Source organism: Pollicipes pollicipes, unplaced genomic scaffold (assembly GCF_011947565.3).
Source record: "Pollicipes pollicipes isolate AB1234 unplaced genomic scaffold, Ppol_2.1 Scaffold_3087;HRSCAF=3621_pilon_pilon_pilon, whole genome shotgun sequence".
In the NCBI taxonomy this organism is placed as follows: domain Eukaryota; kingdom Metazoa; phylum Arthropoda; class Thecostraca; order Pollicipedomorpha; family Pollicipedidae; genus Pollicipes; species Pollicipes pollicipes.
Genome location: NW_023596225.1, coordinates 38592685 through 38611211, shown reverse-complemented (window position 1 = coordinate 38611211; position 18527 = coordinate 38592685). Strand labels below are relative to the sequence as shown.

At 52.9% G+C, this 18527-nt stretch overlaps 2 protein-coding genes across 2 annotated transcripts in view; both read right to left on the bottom strand.

The window, feature by feature from the left end:
* Window positions 1-236: 236 nt before the first annotated feature.
* LOC119090118 (BMP-binding endothelial regulator protein) lies at window positions 237-4290 on the bottom strand (the record flags this gene model as incomplete). Its single annotated transcript, XM_037212912.1, is given in 5 exon segments — window positions 237-413; window positions 616-872; window positions 2634-2883; window positions 3747-3859; window positions 4269-4290. Coding segments are annotated over 5 exon segments (819 nt in total), but the record flags the coding sequence as incomplete, so codon positions are not given.
* A 14139-nt stretch (window positions 4291-18429) lies between these two features.
* The window catches only part of LOC119090117 (BMP-binding endothelial regulator protein), a 48619-nt gene continuing 48521 nt past the window's right edge, over window positions 18430-18527 (bottom strand). Inside the window, exon 7 of the mRNA XM_037212911.1 lies at window positions 18430-18435. Within this exon, the coding sequence (XP_037068806.1) occupies window positions 18430-18435 (6 nt within the window). The remainder of the gene's footprint in view (window positions 18436-18527) is intronic.

Below are 18527 nucleotides of genomic sequence, written 5' to 3'. Positions count from 1 at the left end.
CACTGAGCAACCTTAGATCAATGCACCGCAGGTCTATTAGTTTGACCATGACAGTCCTGAACTGTCCACCCTCCCGATATTCCTCCCTTGCTCTCTCTCATCTCTCTCTCTCTCTCTCTCTCTCTCTCTCTCTCTCTCTCTCTCTCTCTCTCTCTCTCTCTCTCTCTCTCTCTCTCTCTCTCTCTCTCTCTCTCTCTCTCTCTCTCTCTCTCTCTCTCTCTCGCTCACTCTCTCACCGTGCAGACGGCGTCGTCCTCGACGCACTGTTTGCAGCAGCGTCCGGGCAGCTTGGCCGGGTGCCAGCCGGGGCCGCACTGCGGCTCGCCGGCCGGACACGTCTCGGCCTGGCAGTGGATCTGGCCGTCCGTGCAGCCGCACTCGCTGCACTCGCTGATCTTCCAGCGCTCGCCGTCCTGCCCGGTGAAGAGGCACACCCGTCACTCGCGCCGCTCCGCTGCCACGCGGACGCCAAGGCCACGGACGAGCGGTCGCCGCGCACACACGTCGGCGGCTACGCGCCGCCTCACGACGCCACACAGAGCCCTGCGCGACGGAGGCGCGGCCGCTGGTCATGCTGTGGTCGAGACAGCTGCTGGCGACGCCGCCTCGCCTCACCTGGTAGCGTCGGTGGCGGTTGCGGCAGACGCGGCGCACCGGCTCCGGCGGTCGACACACGGGACAGCAGCTGTCCGGCTGGTGCAGCTGCAGGCGCCGCGGGCACGCCAGCTGCGGGCAGCTGGTGCGACGGCACACGCTGGTCGAGTTCTCGCACGTGCAGCGTGTGCACGGGTCCAGCGTGAACTGCTGGCCGGTGCTGTACCGCTTCTTGCCCATCTGGCAGCCCGACGAGCCCGGCTCCACGCGGCGAGTGCCTGGTGATACCAGAGGGGCTCAACATCGTCATAATTGTAGTACTTTAATACCCATACTGCTGCTAATACCTATAACAATTACGATCATCATCATCGTCATCGAAGCTATCGCCATCGCCATCGGCATCACCGTCCCCGTCGTCATCGATGCCAGCACCGGTGTCATCGTCATCATCGTCAATGTCAGTAATTAAAGTTGAGGTGGCATTGTCTCGACTGCGGTCTTTTGGAGGGCCTCTTCGCACTATCACCGGCGTTAGCAGGTAAAAGTAAAAGTGCTGGTGGTGGACCGGCGCCTGGCAATGTCGCATGTGTAGGTCCACAAAGAGAATGAAATTTATTTGTGACGCCGAACCATGTTCAGTTGTCGGATCGTGGATCGTTTAAGCCGACGCGATGTTAATCGAGGCGCCCACTGCAGCCGTTATCGGCACGGAATGCAGCACTCCTTTATTTTCAAGACCGTCTTATCATCGCCGTCTGCTTTTGCTGTTGAAAACAGGGAAACTGGCAGCATATTTGCGAAGCGAAATACACGCATAGCAATGCACGCACCGAACTACAGCGGCCTGAAGATGCAGTATCTCTCACAAAACTGTGCGCAGCATCATCAACGTGACATGCCTTGCGTTTTTTGAATGTTTCATTCTCCGAACATCGGCCATTATGTCAGGCGCACGTTTTCAAAGCACATGCTTGTCAAGTTGGTCTATTTAGGTACACAGTAAGCCGTAATGAGCATGCGTTTTTACAGTGTTTTTTTTTTCTCAAACGGGCTTAAAAAGGACGGAGTGGGCGCACCGCATTAGCTCATACATTGCAGGAATGTGAGAAGTGTTTTTTTACCAGGTGGCTGGCTGAATGCGACGCGCTCGGATGAGCTCAAGTTGGCTCCCTAAGATCTCAACGACTAAGCGAGCTAGAGGCACCACATTCATAGAGCAGGTACATCTGTATGTGGACTCACTTAAGTCACATTATGACGTACCTAGGTGCCCTGCCCGGGGCAGACGCCCCACCGCAACCGGATGTTGCAAAAGCAATCGCTCACAGCTGCTCCTCCAATTTGGACATTGGTTAAAGCAGAAGTAACGTTGAACGGCAAGCGCGCAAGTCGTAAACGAAAGGCTTGCTTCTGGTGGCCGGATGTAGAGACGGATCTCCATCTGCACGATGCCGTGACAGCACTCCCAGCGTACGCGAGTTTGGCGTCATGATGCCACATGACGCTCATACGCAGACGGGTCCGTCCCGTTTTTTCATAGCACATTCCTACCTTATTTTTGAGGTTCGCGGCCGAAACTGCGCAGCTTACACAATTTATATCACCGGCAAGACGCGCACCACTCCGCTCGATGGTGCAGTGCGCACGGCCCAGTGTGCAGTGCCTCCGCTCGACGGTGCGGTGCGCACGGCCCAGTGTGCAGTGCCTCCGCTCGACGGTGCGGTGCGCACGGCCCAGTGTGCAGTGCCTCCGCTCGACGGTGCAGTGCGCACGGCCCAGTGTGCAGTGCCTCCGCTCGACGGTGCGGTGCGCACGGCCCAGTGTGCAGTGCCTCCGCTCGACGGTGCAGTTCGCACGCCCAGTGTGCAGGCTCCGGCCCAGCCAGTGTGCAGTGCTTCCGCTCGACGGTGCGGTGCGCACGGCCCAGTGTGCAGTGCCTCCGCTCGACGGTGCAGTGCCTCCCTCGACGGTGCAGTGCGCACGGCCCACGGCCTCCGCTGGAGCAGGCTATCCTCTGGCTGTAGCACAAGCCGTACCTTTGCAGCGGTAGCAGCACTGCCCCGGGTGGCGCACTGTTTTCGAGGCCGGACAGGAGAGCGCGGGGCAGACGCGGCGCGTGCAGCTCTGCGTGCCGTCCTTGCCGCAGCGGCAGGCCACGCACGGGTCGTCCGGCAACGTCACGTTCCGACCCGCCCCGGCCACTGCCCCGGACAGCTGGCAGTCCGGGCAGCGCGGGCAGCACTGCCCGGGCGCCGGCGGTAGCGGGTGGCTGCAGGGGGTGTGACACTGCGGGAGAACGAGACGGGTCAGCGTGGCACGGCGTGTCACGCGAGGGTGAACGGCTCAAAGAACAGACCGGGCGGTGCATGAGGGAAGTGGCTAGCGTGACAGCGTGCCGTTCTTTGCTGGACGCTGCTAGTGGGGATGCACGTTGTTCGTTCATGCACTTGTGGTTCAGAATGCGGGAAGCGTGTTTGGGGGAAGTCGTGGATCAAGTATACCGTTTTTCGCTACAAAAGAGACCGTGCTGAACAGCAAAATGTTGGCAGAGATTGAGGCAGCCTTTTGCGTCCCCAGACAAAGACGCAGCAGACACCACAGGCCCTGCCGAATATCTATATATCAAATTATCAAAAGACTAGACGGCACAGACACCACAGGCCCTGCCAAATAACTATATAGCAAATTATCAAAAGACTGGACGGCTATCACTACCCGCTGCCCTGTTATGAAGGCACCGTTTGGCACTGAAGCATTCCATGAACAGCAAAAACATACAAAGGAAGTACATATGCCACTAATCCGCAATGCCAGTCCATTGTAACTCGCTCAATTTTGTACAGGCCATCATGTGAGCAGTCACCGGATGATTAATTGTCCTTGGAGATGTCCTGTACGCCGATGATAAGTGAGGAGATTACAGAAATAAGCGAAAGAGAGAGAGAGAAAAAGGGGTGTAGTTTTACAAAAAAGATGAGTGGGCTAAAGACAGTGATAAACATTATTTTTTGGAACGGATTTGGTTGGTTGACTGATACTCCCCTCCCCTCCCCCTGTCAAAGATGCAACGCCCCGTGTTTGACACTGCGCTCCGCTCCCACATAGCTGCTGCGACCCCGCTCCCACGTCTGACAGTGCGCTCTGCTGACCTTGACCTTGGAGCGCGTGATGACTCCGCTGAAGCAGTGACTGACAAGACAGGGCTCTGCCGGGTCTCTCCACTCGTCTCCCTCCTTGTAGGAGCCATCCGCTGTCTGACATCCTGCGCACAAGAGACAACCGTCACAGAACTATCCTACGCTCAAGGATGGATCAGTGTTGAACACTCACCTTGAACGAAAAGTTTCTGATGCAACTGCCGGTGAAAAGACGCGGATACTGGCCCCTCCGGCCGGTGACTTCAAAACCGTGACATATTATCACAAAAAAGGAGCAAAAATATGACAACTTCTTTGCATCTGAATGATTGGCAGAGATCGTTTTTTAAGGATTGTAATCTGATCTCAATCCCTCATACAACATGCACTGTGATCGCAATTGCAATGATTCCTGATTCCCTTCCAATGGTGGCAAGTACGATTAAAATAGAGGGTGGAAGCACAGCTGATCAAACTAATGCATCGTGTGTGACATAACGGCAATATGTCATGTCTAGACATGAATGCTGCTACCTGTATAGTTCTGGTGGTGCATTAAGGAAAGCAGATTGGCAGAATGCTCCAGGAGTGTTCAGCCCATTTCTAGATATCATGCAAATGTCAACAAGTGCCATGGTTGCGCCTAGCTTGTCCATCGACAGGGTCTGCGGCCCCGAACATTCAGGGGCGGGTTTTGGAAATAAGTGAAGACCACGTGCACCTTTTCATCCAACTTTATGTACGACAGGCGAAAATTCGCGGCAGAATAGTGAACTGAAGAACGATTATAGCGAATGATAGCGTGCCATCCCGAAACAGCTGCCATGTTGTTGGTTTGGCTATTATATTTTGTCATAAGCCCTGCTTGATCTAAAACATTTTACGCCGCTTCGCGAGAAGCGTTTCAGCACGTTATAAGTCACCGGATTGCGATGTTTCAATAACACGCTAGGAACTGTGGGTGCCCAACGAGATAGACTGGCGTCTTTTGAATAGAAACACCCCAATGCGACCCAGCGTCTGTAGTTGCAGTCAGGCTGCTGCTCTGCTCAATGATCTTGCGCTGGGAGATCATAGGCATGGTATGCGCGGTGCAGAAAGAAATATGTAGGGATTTCGCCACCTGTCGCAAGGAGCTGAACTCCCTGTCAATGAGAGGATTCAGGAACCGTTTTATGCCCTGCACGATATCGTTGGGGGTGCGACAACGTGCCCACCTGCATAGCGAGTTGCACGTGGCCCTGGGTCCGATTTAATCGGTAATGCCAGTTTTCTCGAAATCTGTTCGAATGTCCCAGCATTTCGATTCGAAGCATCCGCTCCTGCGGAAGAAATCTTGCTGAACTCCACGCCTACAACTATGAAAGTCATATATTTATTTTGCGTTGTTTTTCCAACGCGTACGCTCTGTGAGATGCAAACCCTTCTTTGAAAAATATGCACCTGGGGCTATTATCCCGCGAATTCAACGAAACGCTACACCGTGGCTTTGATTCCCCCCCCCCCCTTGGCGTTTTACGCAGTGACCCTTTTCAAAGCGCACTTGGGCTTTGGAAGGGGGCTATCACATGGCCTGAAGTAACGCGCAAGTCCGCAGGCCAGCAATGGGCAGATACACGGATCAAAAGCGATATCTCAAACCCGGAACAGCTGATAACGACCCCTATGAGACTCCGCCATCGTCATGACGACGGTGGTTTCATGACGATGACGACCGCGACAGCTGCAGTTGTCGCTAACTCGGGATACGCTCTGGGGCTCCCAAGAAAGGACGAAATGTAATACTGTTTCAAAGCGTTCACAGCGAAAGCTGGAACTCGAAAATAGTTAAAGTTTGCACCCCCATTACATCTGAGTGGTGCTGTAGTGGCTCTGTCTGGTGCTATCATTACACGTAAATAATTCTTAGGCTTCACCGGAAAATGTTCTTGACACATGCCCCAAAGGTGGGACACCCCTGTTACAGGCGCTGGTCACGGGGACGCTGCATGGATGAACTCTGGATTTTTCCTCAGCCCCATTCTCACCATGCAATTGAGGACTGCCCCATGATGCAGCAAAATCGAGGCCTCTTGGTGTTACGTAACGCGAGAGTTTTCCGCTACGTATGCTTCGACAAACCGGCATATTATCTCCTGGCTGAATGCGATCTCATAACTGAGGTGAAATGCAAAGGTGCAGGCGGGTGCCCGTTGATTTCCTTGCCATTGTTGTTGCCTTAGTAGCTCTCGGACATGCCTATGTCGATGCCACGTGATGATTTTTTCGGACGGACCGGCGCCTTCTGGCCACATTGCACTCCGAAGGTATGGGGCCAGCTGGAATTCGAGCGCTGGCACCCGTAACAAAAATATATGCCAGTTGAATGAAACCAGTAAATCTCGTACTGTTGCCATAAATTCCGAATGAATGCATTTCCAACCGGAAATGTAACCTTTTGTGCTCATTGCAAGCAAATTATAAAAATTAGCATTAGTGCTCAAACATCCGACAGAAACAGGTCGTTTAGAGTAATTAAACCATACATAAATTCGCAAGATTGAAAAGTAAGATGTTGCGGAAGTCGTTAGACAGCTGTGCTGACAGCTATATGCGGCCAGCGGCCGGCGGCGGCCAGCGCCCGGCGGGGCTGCTCGTTACTCGAGGCGCGGCAGCGGCGCTGATCGCGGCCATTCCTGTGGCGTCCGCCGCCGTCGGTAATGGCAAGGCCAGCCCGCCGGGTCACGGGGTCAACGTCGGCCGGCCGGCCGCGGCACCCTCACGGGCCGTCGCCGGACGGTCTGGTCGTCCCCGAGATCCTGCACCGCAATTAGCGAGCCAGCGTAAAGTGGCGGACAGGTATCAGGCCTCCGCGAACCCCTGGTGACCTCCGCTGACCTGTGGTGACCCGGGCCGGGCCGCGGACGCGGCTCGCCACGCTCTGTTCCGACCTGCAGAGTGGCCGACAGAGCAGCTAGTCCGGAATGCGGCGCACCGATTGGTGGCATCCGGTGTACCGAGGAAGCTGCGACGCGCAAGACGCGGGATTCCCTGGAGTCTTCCCGCGTGACCGAGGGGCGGGAAGATGACGGCGAACGTGGGGTGGAGGAGATGGCGCTTTCTTGGTAGAGGACAGAGAGGTGCAGAAGCCACAGAGAATGAAACCCAAGTCTGACTTAAGGTTGAATATCACTGGCATCTCCTTAACATGAGTGATAAGGAGGGCTTAATCAAGATGCTTATTCACCTTCTCAATTGTATTTCATTCATACCGTTGTAAATTCCGCTTGCTGTGTTTTACTGGTGTTGCATTTTTTCATTCAATGACTGACATAAACATGCAACTGCACCTCGTAGATACACAAACAGGGTCAGGCCCGTCCTTAATTGTTTATTCTGAATGCAAGTGCAATCTAAGCAATATTGACGTGAACTAAACACATTCGTCTCAGTTCGCGTTCATGAGCAGTGGCGCCTGACAAAATGCTTGAGTCAGGTAAAATGCTCTAGATAAGCCAGGCATTTACGAATATTTCTTAATCACCCCGTATCAGCCGTAAAATACAATTTCCGTGAGCAGCTCTTGATTTACGGCTGAAACCTAATGGCGTTGGAAAATTATGCCCTTTTATGGAGCCCGCCTGACATGCCTTTTAAACTCAACCAAACGAAGGCAAACCACTATATGGCAAGGTTATCTTCAGTGAAATGTGTGAGGCAGCTCACATTGATGCAAACATGGATCATAAAGCAATGCGGGATTTGACACATGTAAGCCAAACATAATATCTCTGGCCCCAGAGAAACGTGATTGCCTTAACGGCCCTACTTGCCTTTACAGCGTTCGCAGCAGGAGTCAGGCTTGATCTTCTGTCCCAGCATGACCAGATGACACGTCTCGGTCATGGGGCAGTGCTCCCGATCGCAGGTCACCAGACCACCCTGCAGCAAATATGCACGGTTTGGAGGTCAGAGGTCACGACAGGTGCTCGCGCCCGTCACCCAACATCCTGATCGAACAGAGAGCTGTTTGGACCACAGGTCTTTTCCAAGACGGCGGTCAAAGTGTCCAGTGGCACTGTGCTCAGTTTCACAATCATTCTAGGAGACTGAAGTCTCAAGTCACGTCGAATGATGAGATTACAAACAAAATCGTAGGTTAACCGGCCTGCCACCGAACCCAGCCGCGTGCAATCCGTAAATGTCGCTATCAAGCTGAAACGAGTGTTTTAGAATGCGATGTTACCCACGCGAACTCCAGGATATCCGGCGCCGGAGACCCACATTGGCCCGTGGGGAACAGTGCCGGGTCAGGGGTTATGAGCAGGCCGCTGATCGAGGTGCGAGGTCACGGCTGACGTCAGAACTCGGTCCGTGCCACAGGTCGCGGTGGCAAAGCACGCGGAAAGAGATGAGAACCGTTGGGCGCATTCGGACCGACGCCACTTACGTCAACACCCAAAAGGTTACATCCTCGTGGCATGCACTGACCCGTGCCAGCAAAACAGGTCTTCTGCAAACCATCTGGCGAACGGCACGTGGAAAGTAATCAGTGAAACGTGCATGCATGACGCGAAGTGAAATTCCACTTCGGCGCCATTTCAGGTTTGGTTCGCCACCCGCCGGTGAGCAGGAGATGCGAGCTACGAAGTCAGTCAAGTATGGTAAGCGCGGTGCTCGAAGATGCATAGAGGTACCTTGCTGACACCATTAAAATAACAAGGCGCACTTCAGTTATAAGGTGTGATATCTGGATGTTCGCTACATCGGAGGAATACCATATTATCACAACAGTAAGGCTTCAAAGATGTGAACAGCATTGGGCTAAACTCAACGTCGCAAATATTCCGCGACGCGAGAATCCTAACCCGTGGCCGTGACTCAGATGTCGTAAACATTTATGCAAACGTGCCTAAACATTTGTAAAGACCAGATTTGATAAACAACGGACGACAATGTATTGCATCATGCCCGGGTTAACTGTTCGTTGCAGTGTTGACAGGCGCATACGTACAAGTTGAATTAACGTAGCAGAAAGCGAAATTTAGAAAAGAAGGCGAGCTCGCAATGTGAAATATAATAGAAAATGTAAACATATTGTGTATGCCAACGCGCTCCGGATAGAACGGCGCTTTTAAATAACGCTCGATAACGATTACTGAGAAGTATGAGGGTGGCATCCCCCCAATCTCTTCCGCATATCAACCACCTGTTCTTTCGACTTTGACTTGTCGACTAGCTACCAATGTCACAGCTGTCATGCTGATGCAACCAGGTTGCAACGCTAATCCTTTTGATGCAAGCACTTCTCGTTGTACTGCACGAACCAGATCAGCTTGCAGTGGAAGTCAATTAGCATTTGTTGCTGTTGCTAGTGATCCAAACGCATAGAAACTGCTGGCATTACTTTCATTTAAAACGCATAGATACTGCGCACAGATGGGTTAAAACCAGTCGAACCACGAGTCAGTCAACGTAAGCATTGCAGATAAAGGTCTAGGGCTTATTGCGAAGGCTGCTGCGAGCGAGAGTACAGTCCGCAAGGGCGAGAGCACGGTCCACAAAGGGCGAGAGCACAGACCACAAGGGCGAGAGCACAGTCCACACGGGCGAGAGCACAGACCACACGGGCGAGAGCACAGTCTACAAGGTCTCGCTTAAACTGTCAACAAGCTTTACGTTTGGGTGAGTCGGCTTGGCCAAGCTCTCTTCAAGCTAACATTTATGCAGGCACGTGCCAAAGCTTCACTGAGCTTTCAGCACAGAAGGCTCAACCTCAAATGTTGTGCCGTATAGAGTAGTATAGTTCGCCTGCAAACAGTTTAAACAAGCAGGTCTTCCTTGGACCATTGTAATTTCACTAATTCTCTCGATCCACCTAAGCCATCGGATACGGTTGAAAGGGTGCAATCTTCAAATCGTTTTTAGGAAACAACAACACAATTCAAAGGGGGTCCAAATCCCGACGAATCGGCGGCGCATCAAAAGAACGCTGCTGACCTGGTATGAAAAGAAGCATCGCACTGGCGCAGAGTAATCGGACAACACGTTCACAGCCAATAATTTTAAAGGACAACAGAGTCAGGACTCTCGGCCTGACAGCAGCAGGAAGGGGGCAAGAGCTTCCCCTCCCAGGAAGAGCTTTACTTCCCTTGACCGCCCCCCCCCCCTTTGGTGAGCAGCTGACCATCGGCTCTTATTGTGTTTGTGGACCCTATGCAAGCCTAGGGCTTCTGGGCAGAACAACCGTTTATCTTATTGATAGGTTGTTCTGTTTTTATCCATTTGACTTCCATTCCCTTTTACTTTTTGAGTCTTTGACTTTTGTCATTTGATTCTTTGTCATTTGGCTTTCTGTCCTATTGCGTTTTGCCTTTGAATTCCCGCACCCGAATTTCATCCGGCGTGACTTCTTGTCGTTTGACCTCTTGCCATTATACTTTTTGTTCTTCGACTTATTGTCGTTTGACTTTTTTGTCCTACAGCCCCCGTAGAAGTGTGGGTCGCTCTGTCAGCCGAAGACGCGGCAATGTGCCAAAACCATGAGCGCAACCGCTGTAGTGTGTCTTTTAGGATTCGTGTTACGTACCAACGACCAAAGCAGACAAAGATGTGAGATCGAGTGCACAGTGTAAGCAATGCAACAGCTGCAATTCACAATCGGGTATTTATCCTATCCGCCATTGGGTGCGCTTGAAATCGACCAGAGAACGGCCAATGTCACCTTCTTCAAATGCCATCTCGAGTACAGGACGCCGTAGTATAAACCGTGAGATATGGTGTCATGAAAGTCACACAAGCGTTCGGTCCCGTTTATTTTTGCCAATACCTATCATAAATATTTGCGTTCTCGGGAAAATTAGCCACAACTGCGAGGATAAAGAATTATCGCGAATGCATCGGTGTTTCGATTAAAACTGGCAATCCTGACAGAAATCAGCCAGAAAATTTACGTTGTTGTTAGGCAACATTGCCTGAAAGTTACCCGGGAGCTACTGTGCGAATGTTACAGCAGCGGACCCAGCCCGTTAAATACGCATGAGATGGTTTTTCCAAAGCATTGATGAAGCCCATTGGTATCGGTTTCCAAGAATGTTTAGTTGAGATGTCTAGCTTTGACATCGCCTGCATCGTGGCAGTTAGCAACTCTCATATCCTATCTTATGCTTAACCTGACCATGATATCCTGCTGATGCATCCTTTAATCGAAAGCACAAAGACTAACACGTCGTTACTGTGTAGGTCGAGTCAAAGTTACATGCTGCGCAAGTAAAATCCAAACAACGAACCAGAGATGAAGACACCGACACGGGGCATGGGTCGCAAATGCATGAACTGAACTTAACACCCTCGATCGCGTCAATTTTAGGCCAGTTGTGCTAGTCAGGCCATTGAGGGTATCCGAGCCGCAGCGGTGCAAAAATACTTCCAGGAAGCTGCTGTCAGCCGCCCGAGCCTCTCCATTGACGTGTGCCAGACGTACTGCGCCGGCATGCCTTCGCAAAACTGCCAGCGCTCGAGTCCCTGGTGCCGGACCGAAGCCACCATGACCTTCGCGGTCACACAATCATCCGCTGCAGCGTGTATGACCGGGCAACGTTCCTGGATCCCAAGCAACGATCCCATATCACGCAGGGTGCCTCTCAACAGTGAGAAGGCGGCCCTTATCCTAAAGGATAATTTGACAACACCACTGAGTGACCCAACATCTCAAGGATCCTTCATGCGTTGGAGAATGCATCCAACGTCATGAACGATGCCTCGGAAGTAGAACATTTACGGAAATGTCAGAGAAATTGTCAGGAAAGGTGCCACGGAAAATACATGCCGAAAAAGATTTCGGCAAAACCGTGAAAACCCCCATGTTCCGAAAAGATACTTCGGCGAAGCTGTGTCACAGTTCTACGACTGTAGAAAACAATTCAGAAATGTTTTTACGTAAAACTTGTCTCCGCACGCGGAACCCAACATTTTCGCATTCGCTGCTGGGATATGTTTTCGTGATCTGGGACCATGTCTGATTACGGTCTCCGACTTAGACTTTGACCGTTCGTAGCTCGTTGAAACGAACCCACGGCGTGGCCGAATTTCGTGACGGCGATGTCCACGTGGTGCCCACCAGCCTGCTGTCGTCCGGTCACGTGACCTCACCGTCGGCGTGTCCGCCTGTGTGCGGACCGCTACCGCCGCTGCCGACCCTGGCCGAGGTCGACGGGGCTCCGCGGGACCCAGGCCGTTCGGCCTCTGGATCACAACATAACATCACAATCCTACATTTGACCCACAGCGAGCGCCCGGTTGGCGGCAACAAAACAAGCATTGACCCGGCCGGCTCCTCCGGGAGAAATCTCCCTCGCAGGCGAGCCGACCCGGGGAGGCGTGGCGGAGAGGCCGAGCCACTGTTGCTAGAGGCCGGGTGCACTGGCCTGCCTTTATGCGGCTGCACACTGCATGCTGGCAGCTGTCCTTGGCTGGCACGCGGTGGGCCTTGCACGGGAATTCTGGCTCTCGCGGGGCCGCGACGCCTATGACCTCCCCGAGAGTGGTTCTCAACTCGACCGCGGACGCGCCGTCGCCGCGCCAAATTGGCCGGCATTGATTGCACTGGCTGGATAAAAAATGTCGGGTGGCCTGGAAAAGCCGGCTGGTAGCCGTTTTCCTGCATTGCTTTTGCCGCGGTGGTAACGCCGAGCGTGTCAGGTCAAGCCATTTGAGTACTGACGCTGGAGCAAGAACCGGTTTTACATGACATGACGTTTGCATTATTTGTCTAATCTATCTATGCTGCACAAAGCTCTGCGAGTATCGGCCGGCCGGCGCATCTCACCTTACGAAATGCATACCTGTGTTGAAAACAGGCGTCACATAAATGTAGCGCAAGCCATACAAATTTGCATTATTGTGCAATCGGATACATGCGAAGACGAGGGTATGCTGACCATTGCCTCATTTGCATAGGTACGGACACCATGCTATGCATTTTCATAGTGATAGCCCAGCCGGCATGTACTGTCAGGCAGCATGTTCCTCACCCGGTGAGATATAAGTTCAGGCAGAGTTAGAGTTACACTGTTATTCATGAATGCCATACTGCACCTTTGTGTAAGTTTAACGATGTTTAGTTTGCGTTCGAAACTGCCCACCAATCTATTGGTGGCGCACGCTGGGTTTGTTTTATCTGTAAGTTAGATCGTAACTGCCTTTGTGACGCAATTGTGACATGGTGCAGATATTAGGCGGACGCTTTTGCTGCCTTTCTCTTTTTAGTCTTCTCTCCGCAGTTGGAGCGTCAAAACCTTTGTGATGCATTTATAGCTGTTTGCAGCGAGCGGTGATGACGCAAATAAAAAGGGTGGTTTCAAATGTTTGCCATTATTGTTGCCACCATCGTTAACCCGCACAGCCAACACTATTAAATGATTATTGATACAATTACCAAGCACCAACAGATGACCAAGGTGCTATGCAGTTTTAAGGCAGAAGGAAAACCAGAGCACAATCCTGGGGAAAACCATTCGCCTGTGTTCACTTATTATGTTGCGTCATTACATTACACGTGATGCACATGCTATTTTCTAATACTAGAGATATATAACAAAACTGAGCAACACACATATTTGATTAACTGGCGATCACAAGCTGGGAGCGAAATGCTGGTCAGTTACACCCAACATTATCCCAAAAGTTCAGGGGCATCACTTGTCTGCGTCAAAACCACAGGTCTACAAAATCACAATGGCAAGACCACACTATTCACCGCTCCCTCTCTCTCCCTCTCTCTCTCGAGCTCTCTCTCTCTCTCAGAGAGAGAGAGAGAGAGAGAGAGAGAGAGAGCGAGAGAGAGAGAGAGAGAGGGAGAGAAAAAGAGAAAGGGAAAGAGAGAGGGAAGAGAGAGAACTTTTCCTCTCCCTCCCCTCTCCCTCCCCCACCCCTTTCCCTCTTCCCCCAACCCTCTTTCTTTCTCTTTCCCTCTCCCTCCCCCTCTACCTTCTCTCCCTCTTTCCTCCTCTCCCTCTTTCTCTCAGTCTCTTGCCGCTCCGCACACCTGGAGTCCAGTTTACAGCGGCTGCCGTGATGCGGGCCTCTCTATTTACTGGGCCTGTTCAACACATCTGGCGAGCTTCATTACATGGCCGCCTGTGTTTGCCGGCGAACCGCGGTGGCGCCTCAGGGTACCGGCCGCCGACCCGTCTGTTGAGTCTGCCGCCCGCACTAGGACCGCCGACTGCGCCAAGCGGCCGCGTCCGCGCCGACTTCTGACGCGGTGCCGCGCGCGCGAGCCCGCCGCGCCGGCGGGCGACGGCGACGGAGGCCGAACCCCCACCTGCGAGCAGGGGTCGCGACGGCGCCGCACACGGCAGGCAAGCAATGGAGCATAAGGCTGTGGACCGCTGCTAGCTAAATTTCGTCGGGCTTTCATGCGGAGGGGACGACGGCTTGCTCGATGTCGACGCTTTTGAAATGACGTCTGAGTAGTTCCCCAGCGGGACCGCGGCCTCCGGGAATTTCGTGTAGTCTTTGAAGCTTCTGAGCTTGATCGGTGGTGGCAGAACTTTTATTTGCGCCGCTGGCGCGGTGAGTGTGAAGCCCTCGTCATCTTCTGCCAGTCAATGCTTCAGAGGCAGCAATCAAAAACCCATGGTTAGTTTGGCATCTGAAGAATTCAGCCGCTCTCTATTTGACCCCTTCAGGTCGACCAGTGACCTTTCAGACCAAATTACTATTTATGGATGAGAACCGTGATCGAATAATTCCCCTTTACCGGCGAGAAATCAAAGGAAAATGAGCAGTTCAGCGCATGGGGATTGACCATGAACCAAATCCACACTTGCCGACACATCTGCTGAATAACGGCCAAGTGGCACCAGCCTTTCACAACCCTCACAAGTGTCCGCATCACGCAGGCACGGCAAGTTTTAACGCCGTCCCTTTTGTTTTGGAAGGTCACAAGATACAGAAGTCCTGTCAATTGTTATAATTTCCGAGAACTTTCGAGAGCCCAGCATTCGAACACCGACCAGAGGTGGTGCTGCATGCCTCTTCAGTGAACAGGACGTGCTGTAAGTTCCGCAGTTACTGGAACCCTGAGCGTGAGTGCCCGTGACCCGCCGTGCGTTTCAAAGTGTCCGGATCCCGCTGCGAGTTCCAGAGTGCCCTGGACCGGCTGTGAGTTCCAGAGCGACCTGGACCGGCCGCGAATTCCAGAGTACACTGGACCGGCTGTGAGTTCCAGAGTGCCCCGGACGGGCTGCAAGTTCAAGAGTGCCCCGGACCGGCTGTGAGTTCCAGAGTGCCCCTGACGGGCCGTGAGTTTCAGAGTGCCCCAGACGGGCTGTGAGTTCCAGAGTGCCCTGGACCGGCCGCGAGTTCCAGAGTGCCCTGTACCGGCTGCGAGTTCCAGAGTGCCCTGTACCGGCTGTGAGTTCCAGAGTGCCCCGGACGGGCTATGAGTTCCAGAGTGCCCTGGACCGGCTGCGAGTTCCAGAGTGCCCCGGACCGGCTTTGAGTTCCAGAGTGCCCTGGACCGGCTGTGAGTTCCAGAGTGCCCCAGACGGGCCGAGAGCTCCAGCGCCGGCGGGCGTGCCGCCGCTGGGCTGGCGGGGGGCTCGGCCTCGCCCGCTGCTCATGATCTATGAAGCCGGGGCCGCGCAGTCTGGCAGGCCGCTGGCCGCTCCGAATACGAATGGCCGGCTGCCAACAGGTGATGCACCAATCACTATTCCGATCACTTCTCGGGGCGTAGAGGGCCGTTCAGCTGTGTGCCACCATCAGTCAAAACAGGCGGAACATAAGTGACATCACGGCCTGCCGGCGAGCGCAAAAACCGCCGATGCCAGCCGACCGAGGCAGATTGACAATGGAGATATGATTAATGAAGTTTGGCTCCGGAGTACAGACACGACGGCTGTAATTTATTTGAAGGGATGTCTCAGTCATGGCGCGGCATGCAGAAGGGAATGAGCTGATTGTATTCACCTGCAGAAACTATGCATCTCCTTCGCCGAAAGCCTACAATCCCGATTTCAATCGATTGTGATGAAGCAAAGCCGACTTTGCACCCAATCAGTGGAAGTCGATCAATCACACGCAACCGGTGGGTAAGCGGGGAGGAATGGAACCGGAGAAAACGTCTCCGATATTCTATTACATACTTTAACGTGCCAGTTCCAACTTGGAAATTGACAATTATTCACTGATCCCATAACGGCGACAATCGTCACAAGACGCTGACACGCTCATGACCGAAGCAGCTACTTGCGCGGATGAGTAACGTGACAACCGCGATCATGGAGCCCGAAAGATGCCGCAGAGGTGATGTCTGACACCGACGACGGCGGCAGTGACGCGGCAAGTGCGCCGACCGATCGCCGACCGCACGCGTCCGGCGCCCGCCGCGGCGTAGGCGGAGTCTGGGAGCCGGGCCGGGCCGGCGCGGACACCGAACGCCGTTCCCGCGACAACCGGCCGACCCTGGCCTCGGGCCGCCGCAAGCGCGGCCGCCGTCGGCCCACTAATGGCACGTTCCCACGGCAGCGATCTGTCCCCTGTCGTCCGCGCTGTCGCCGCAGCTAACCAGCGCCGGCGGCGGCGGGCGGCCGGGGCCGCACGGCCGCCCGGGGCGCGCCCCATCCCCGGCGCCGACCAATCAGCGGAACGGTTTGTCCGTCACAGCCGTCGGGACCACGGGCGCAACCGTGAGAGCGCCGGCCAGAGCCCCTGCACGGTGGGTGTAACGACACTCTGGTCGCAGGTCAACTAGAGAGTGCAGCGAAGCGAGGCAATTTGAGATGGACAAGGGCAATGGCTGCTCACAATCCCATCAGTCCTCGTCCGGTCTTAGGTTCAGCCCTGGCTGAACGGAGGCAGCCGCAGAGGGTGCTCGTGCTTGTTTTCGGTAGCGGAGTTCTCAGGATTTTTACATCCCTCCGATCAAATGCGGAGGATGAATATTTTTTGCGGGGTGACGTTGCCGTTCATGACCCGTTTGATACATGTCAACGGGTATGTCGACCGACATTCCATGGAGTTTGACAAGCGATATCCCGCGTCTTTTGCGACGTTGTCGTGCCCTTAGAGGACTTCATGGACTGGACGACCCCGCCGGTATCCATACTGAACGGGTACATCCATGGATCGGGCATAGCAATTTGGATAAATATGCATATCGCAAGACGGAAAAATGCCGAGGACTTTGTTGACGGCGTCAGCATGAAAGAGGTACCTTGAAGGCAGAAAGGTAAGTTGTACAATACACCGGCATTGGAAGTACTTACCGAAATCTACAAGCGATTGCTAGTTATGATCCCCGGGCACAGACGGATTGCCCGCCTAGTTTAAAAGCATATTTGAGGAACGAATGGAACATTTCTTTAATACAATGTCATGAATAGCTGTCAAAATGTCAAACTCCAAGTACACTACAAGAGAACATTCTCACATTAAATTCTCAAACATCTGATGCCCGAAGATCAGATTGAATCACAAACACCGACAATCCTATTGAACTAAAGTAATGAGATACCTCTGTCTGCATTGGCGAATGGCATATATATATATATATATATATATATATATATATATATATATATATATATATATATATATAAAGACGTGGTCGGAGCCGATCCAACACGTTTCGTGCCGGAGTGCTTCATCGTGGACAGCAAGTTGAAAAACGATCTTATTCAGCACTTGAAGAAATCGGACAGGGAAGCTAATTTTCTTAGCATAGACATTCAATACACTTTGCTATGTGTTTCTTTCGTTCACATCATTTCGAGAAAAGGCATGATCAAGATCCTTTTGCTAGGTGGTTTAACCCTTGCCCTACGAAATATTTTCGACTTCGTCCTGCAAGGGGCCTCAGATGTCCCTAAGATCTCAAACACTAAGTAAGTTAGAGTCACGAGGAAAACGGAAATCCATTGCCATCCATTCCCATTGGAAATCCATTGCCAGACTGCACCAGATAAGTGCACCTGAATGATGGGAAGTGTGACCTTTGGCTAGTCAGATCAGATCAAAATGATTGAATGAGCCTAATAGAAATTACTAATCATATATCAAGACCTAATCATGCTGTGGCAATGCAGAAGACGGCGCTGAGTAGTTCTTGGAGAACTCCATCTGATAATTACTAGTCGGACACATTTGACCTATACTATGTCATACGAGGTCAGACCAGCGAAAACAAGTTATTGTGTTGGCCGCTATGGCTGTGTTAGGCCTAAACAAATCACATCAATGAAGGGAATATGTAAAAAAGACCTTCCAAAGTCGTGAAGTATGTGTTATTGAGGCTTCATTCAGATAACATTCAAAGGGTCACATCTGGCCACAAAGGTCAGAGTTTGATCAGAACCGATCAATCCGTCAAAACCCGAGACTAGACGGGAACGGCTCTGTTGTCACGCGACGCATCCAGACTTCATGTGTCCTGTTTGACTGTTAACTGGGGCGTCTGTCAGTTCGAATCGACCATTCGTCTGCTGCATCCTCCGACGCTGCTGCACCTTTGCGGCTCGCCTTTAATTCCACTCGAGGAGCTTCACCTAACTTTAACGACGAGCGTTCGTGAAGCCACAAAGATACTGCGTAAGACCTTAAAATCTGCAAAACGCGTCCGCATGTATGCATGTATGCCCTCTGCTCGACATTCCCCCAGGAATCGGGCGACGCTAACATGACGCCCAGGCCGTGCCAGTCCTCAGAGCAGTCACGCCTGAGCGGCAGGCGTGGCGCGTGCCGGTGTCCGGCAGGAGTCAGGCGGCGGGCGTCATGGGGCGCATCGCGGCGCGGCGGTGCGCACGGGCG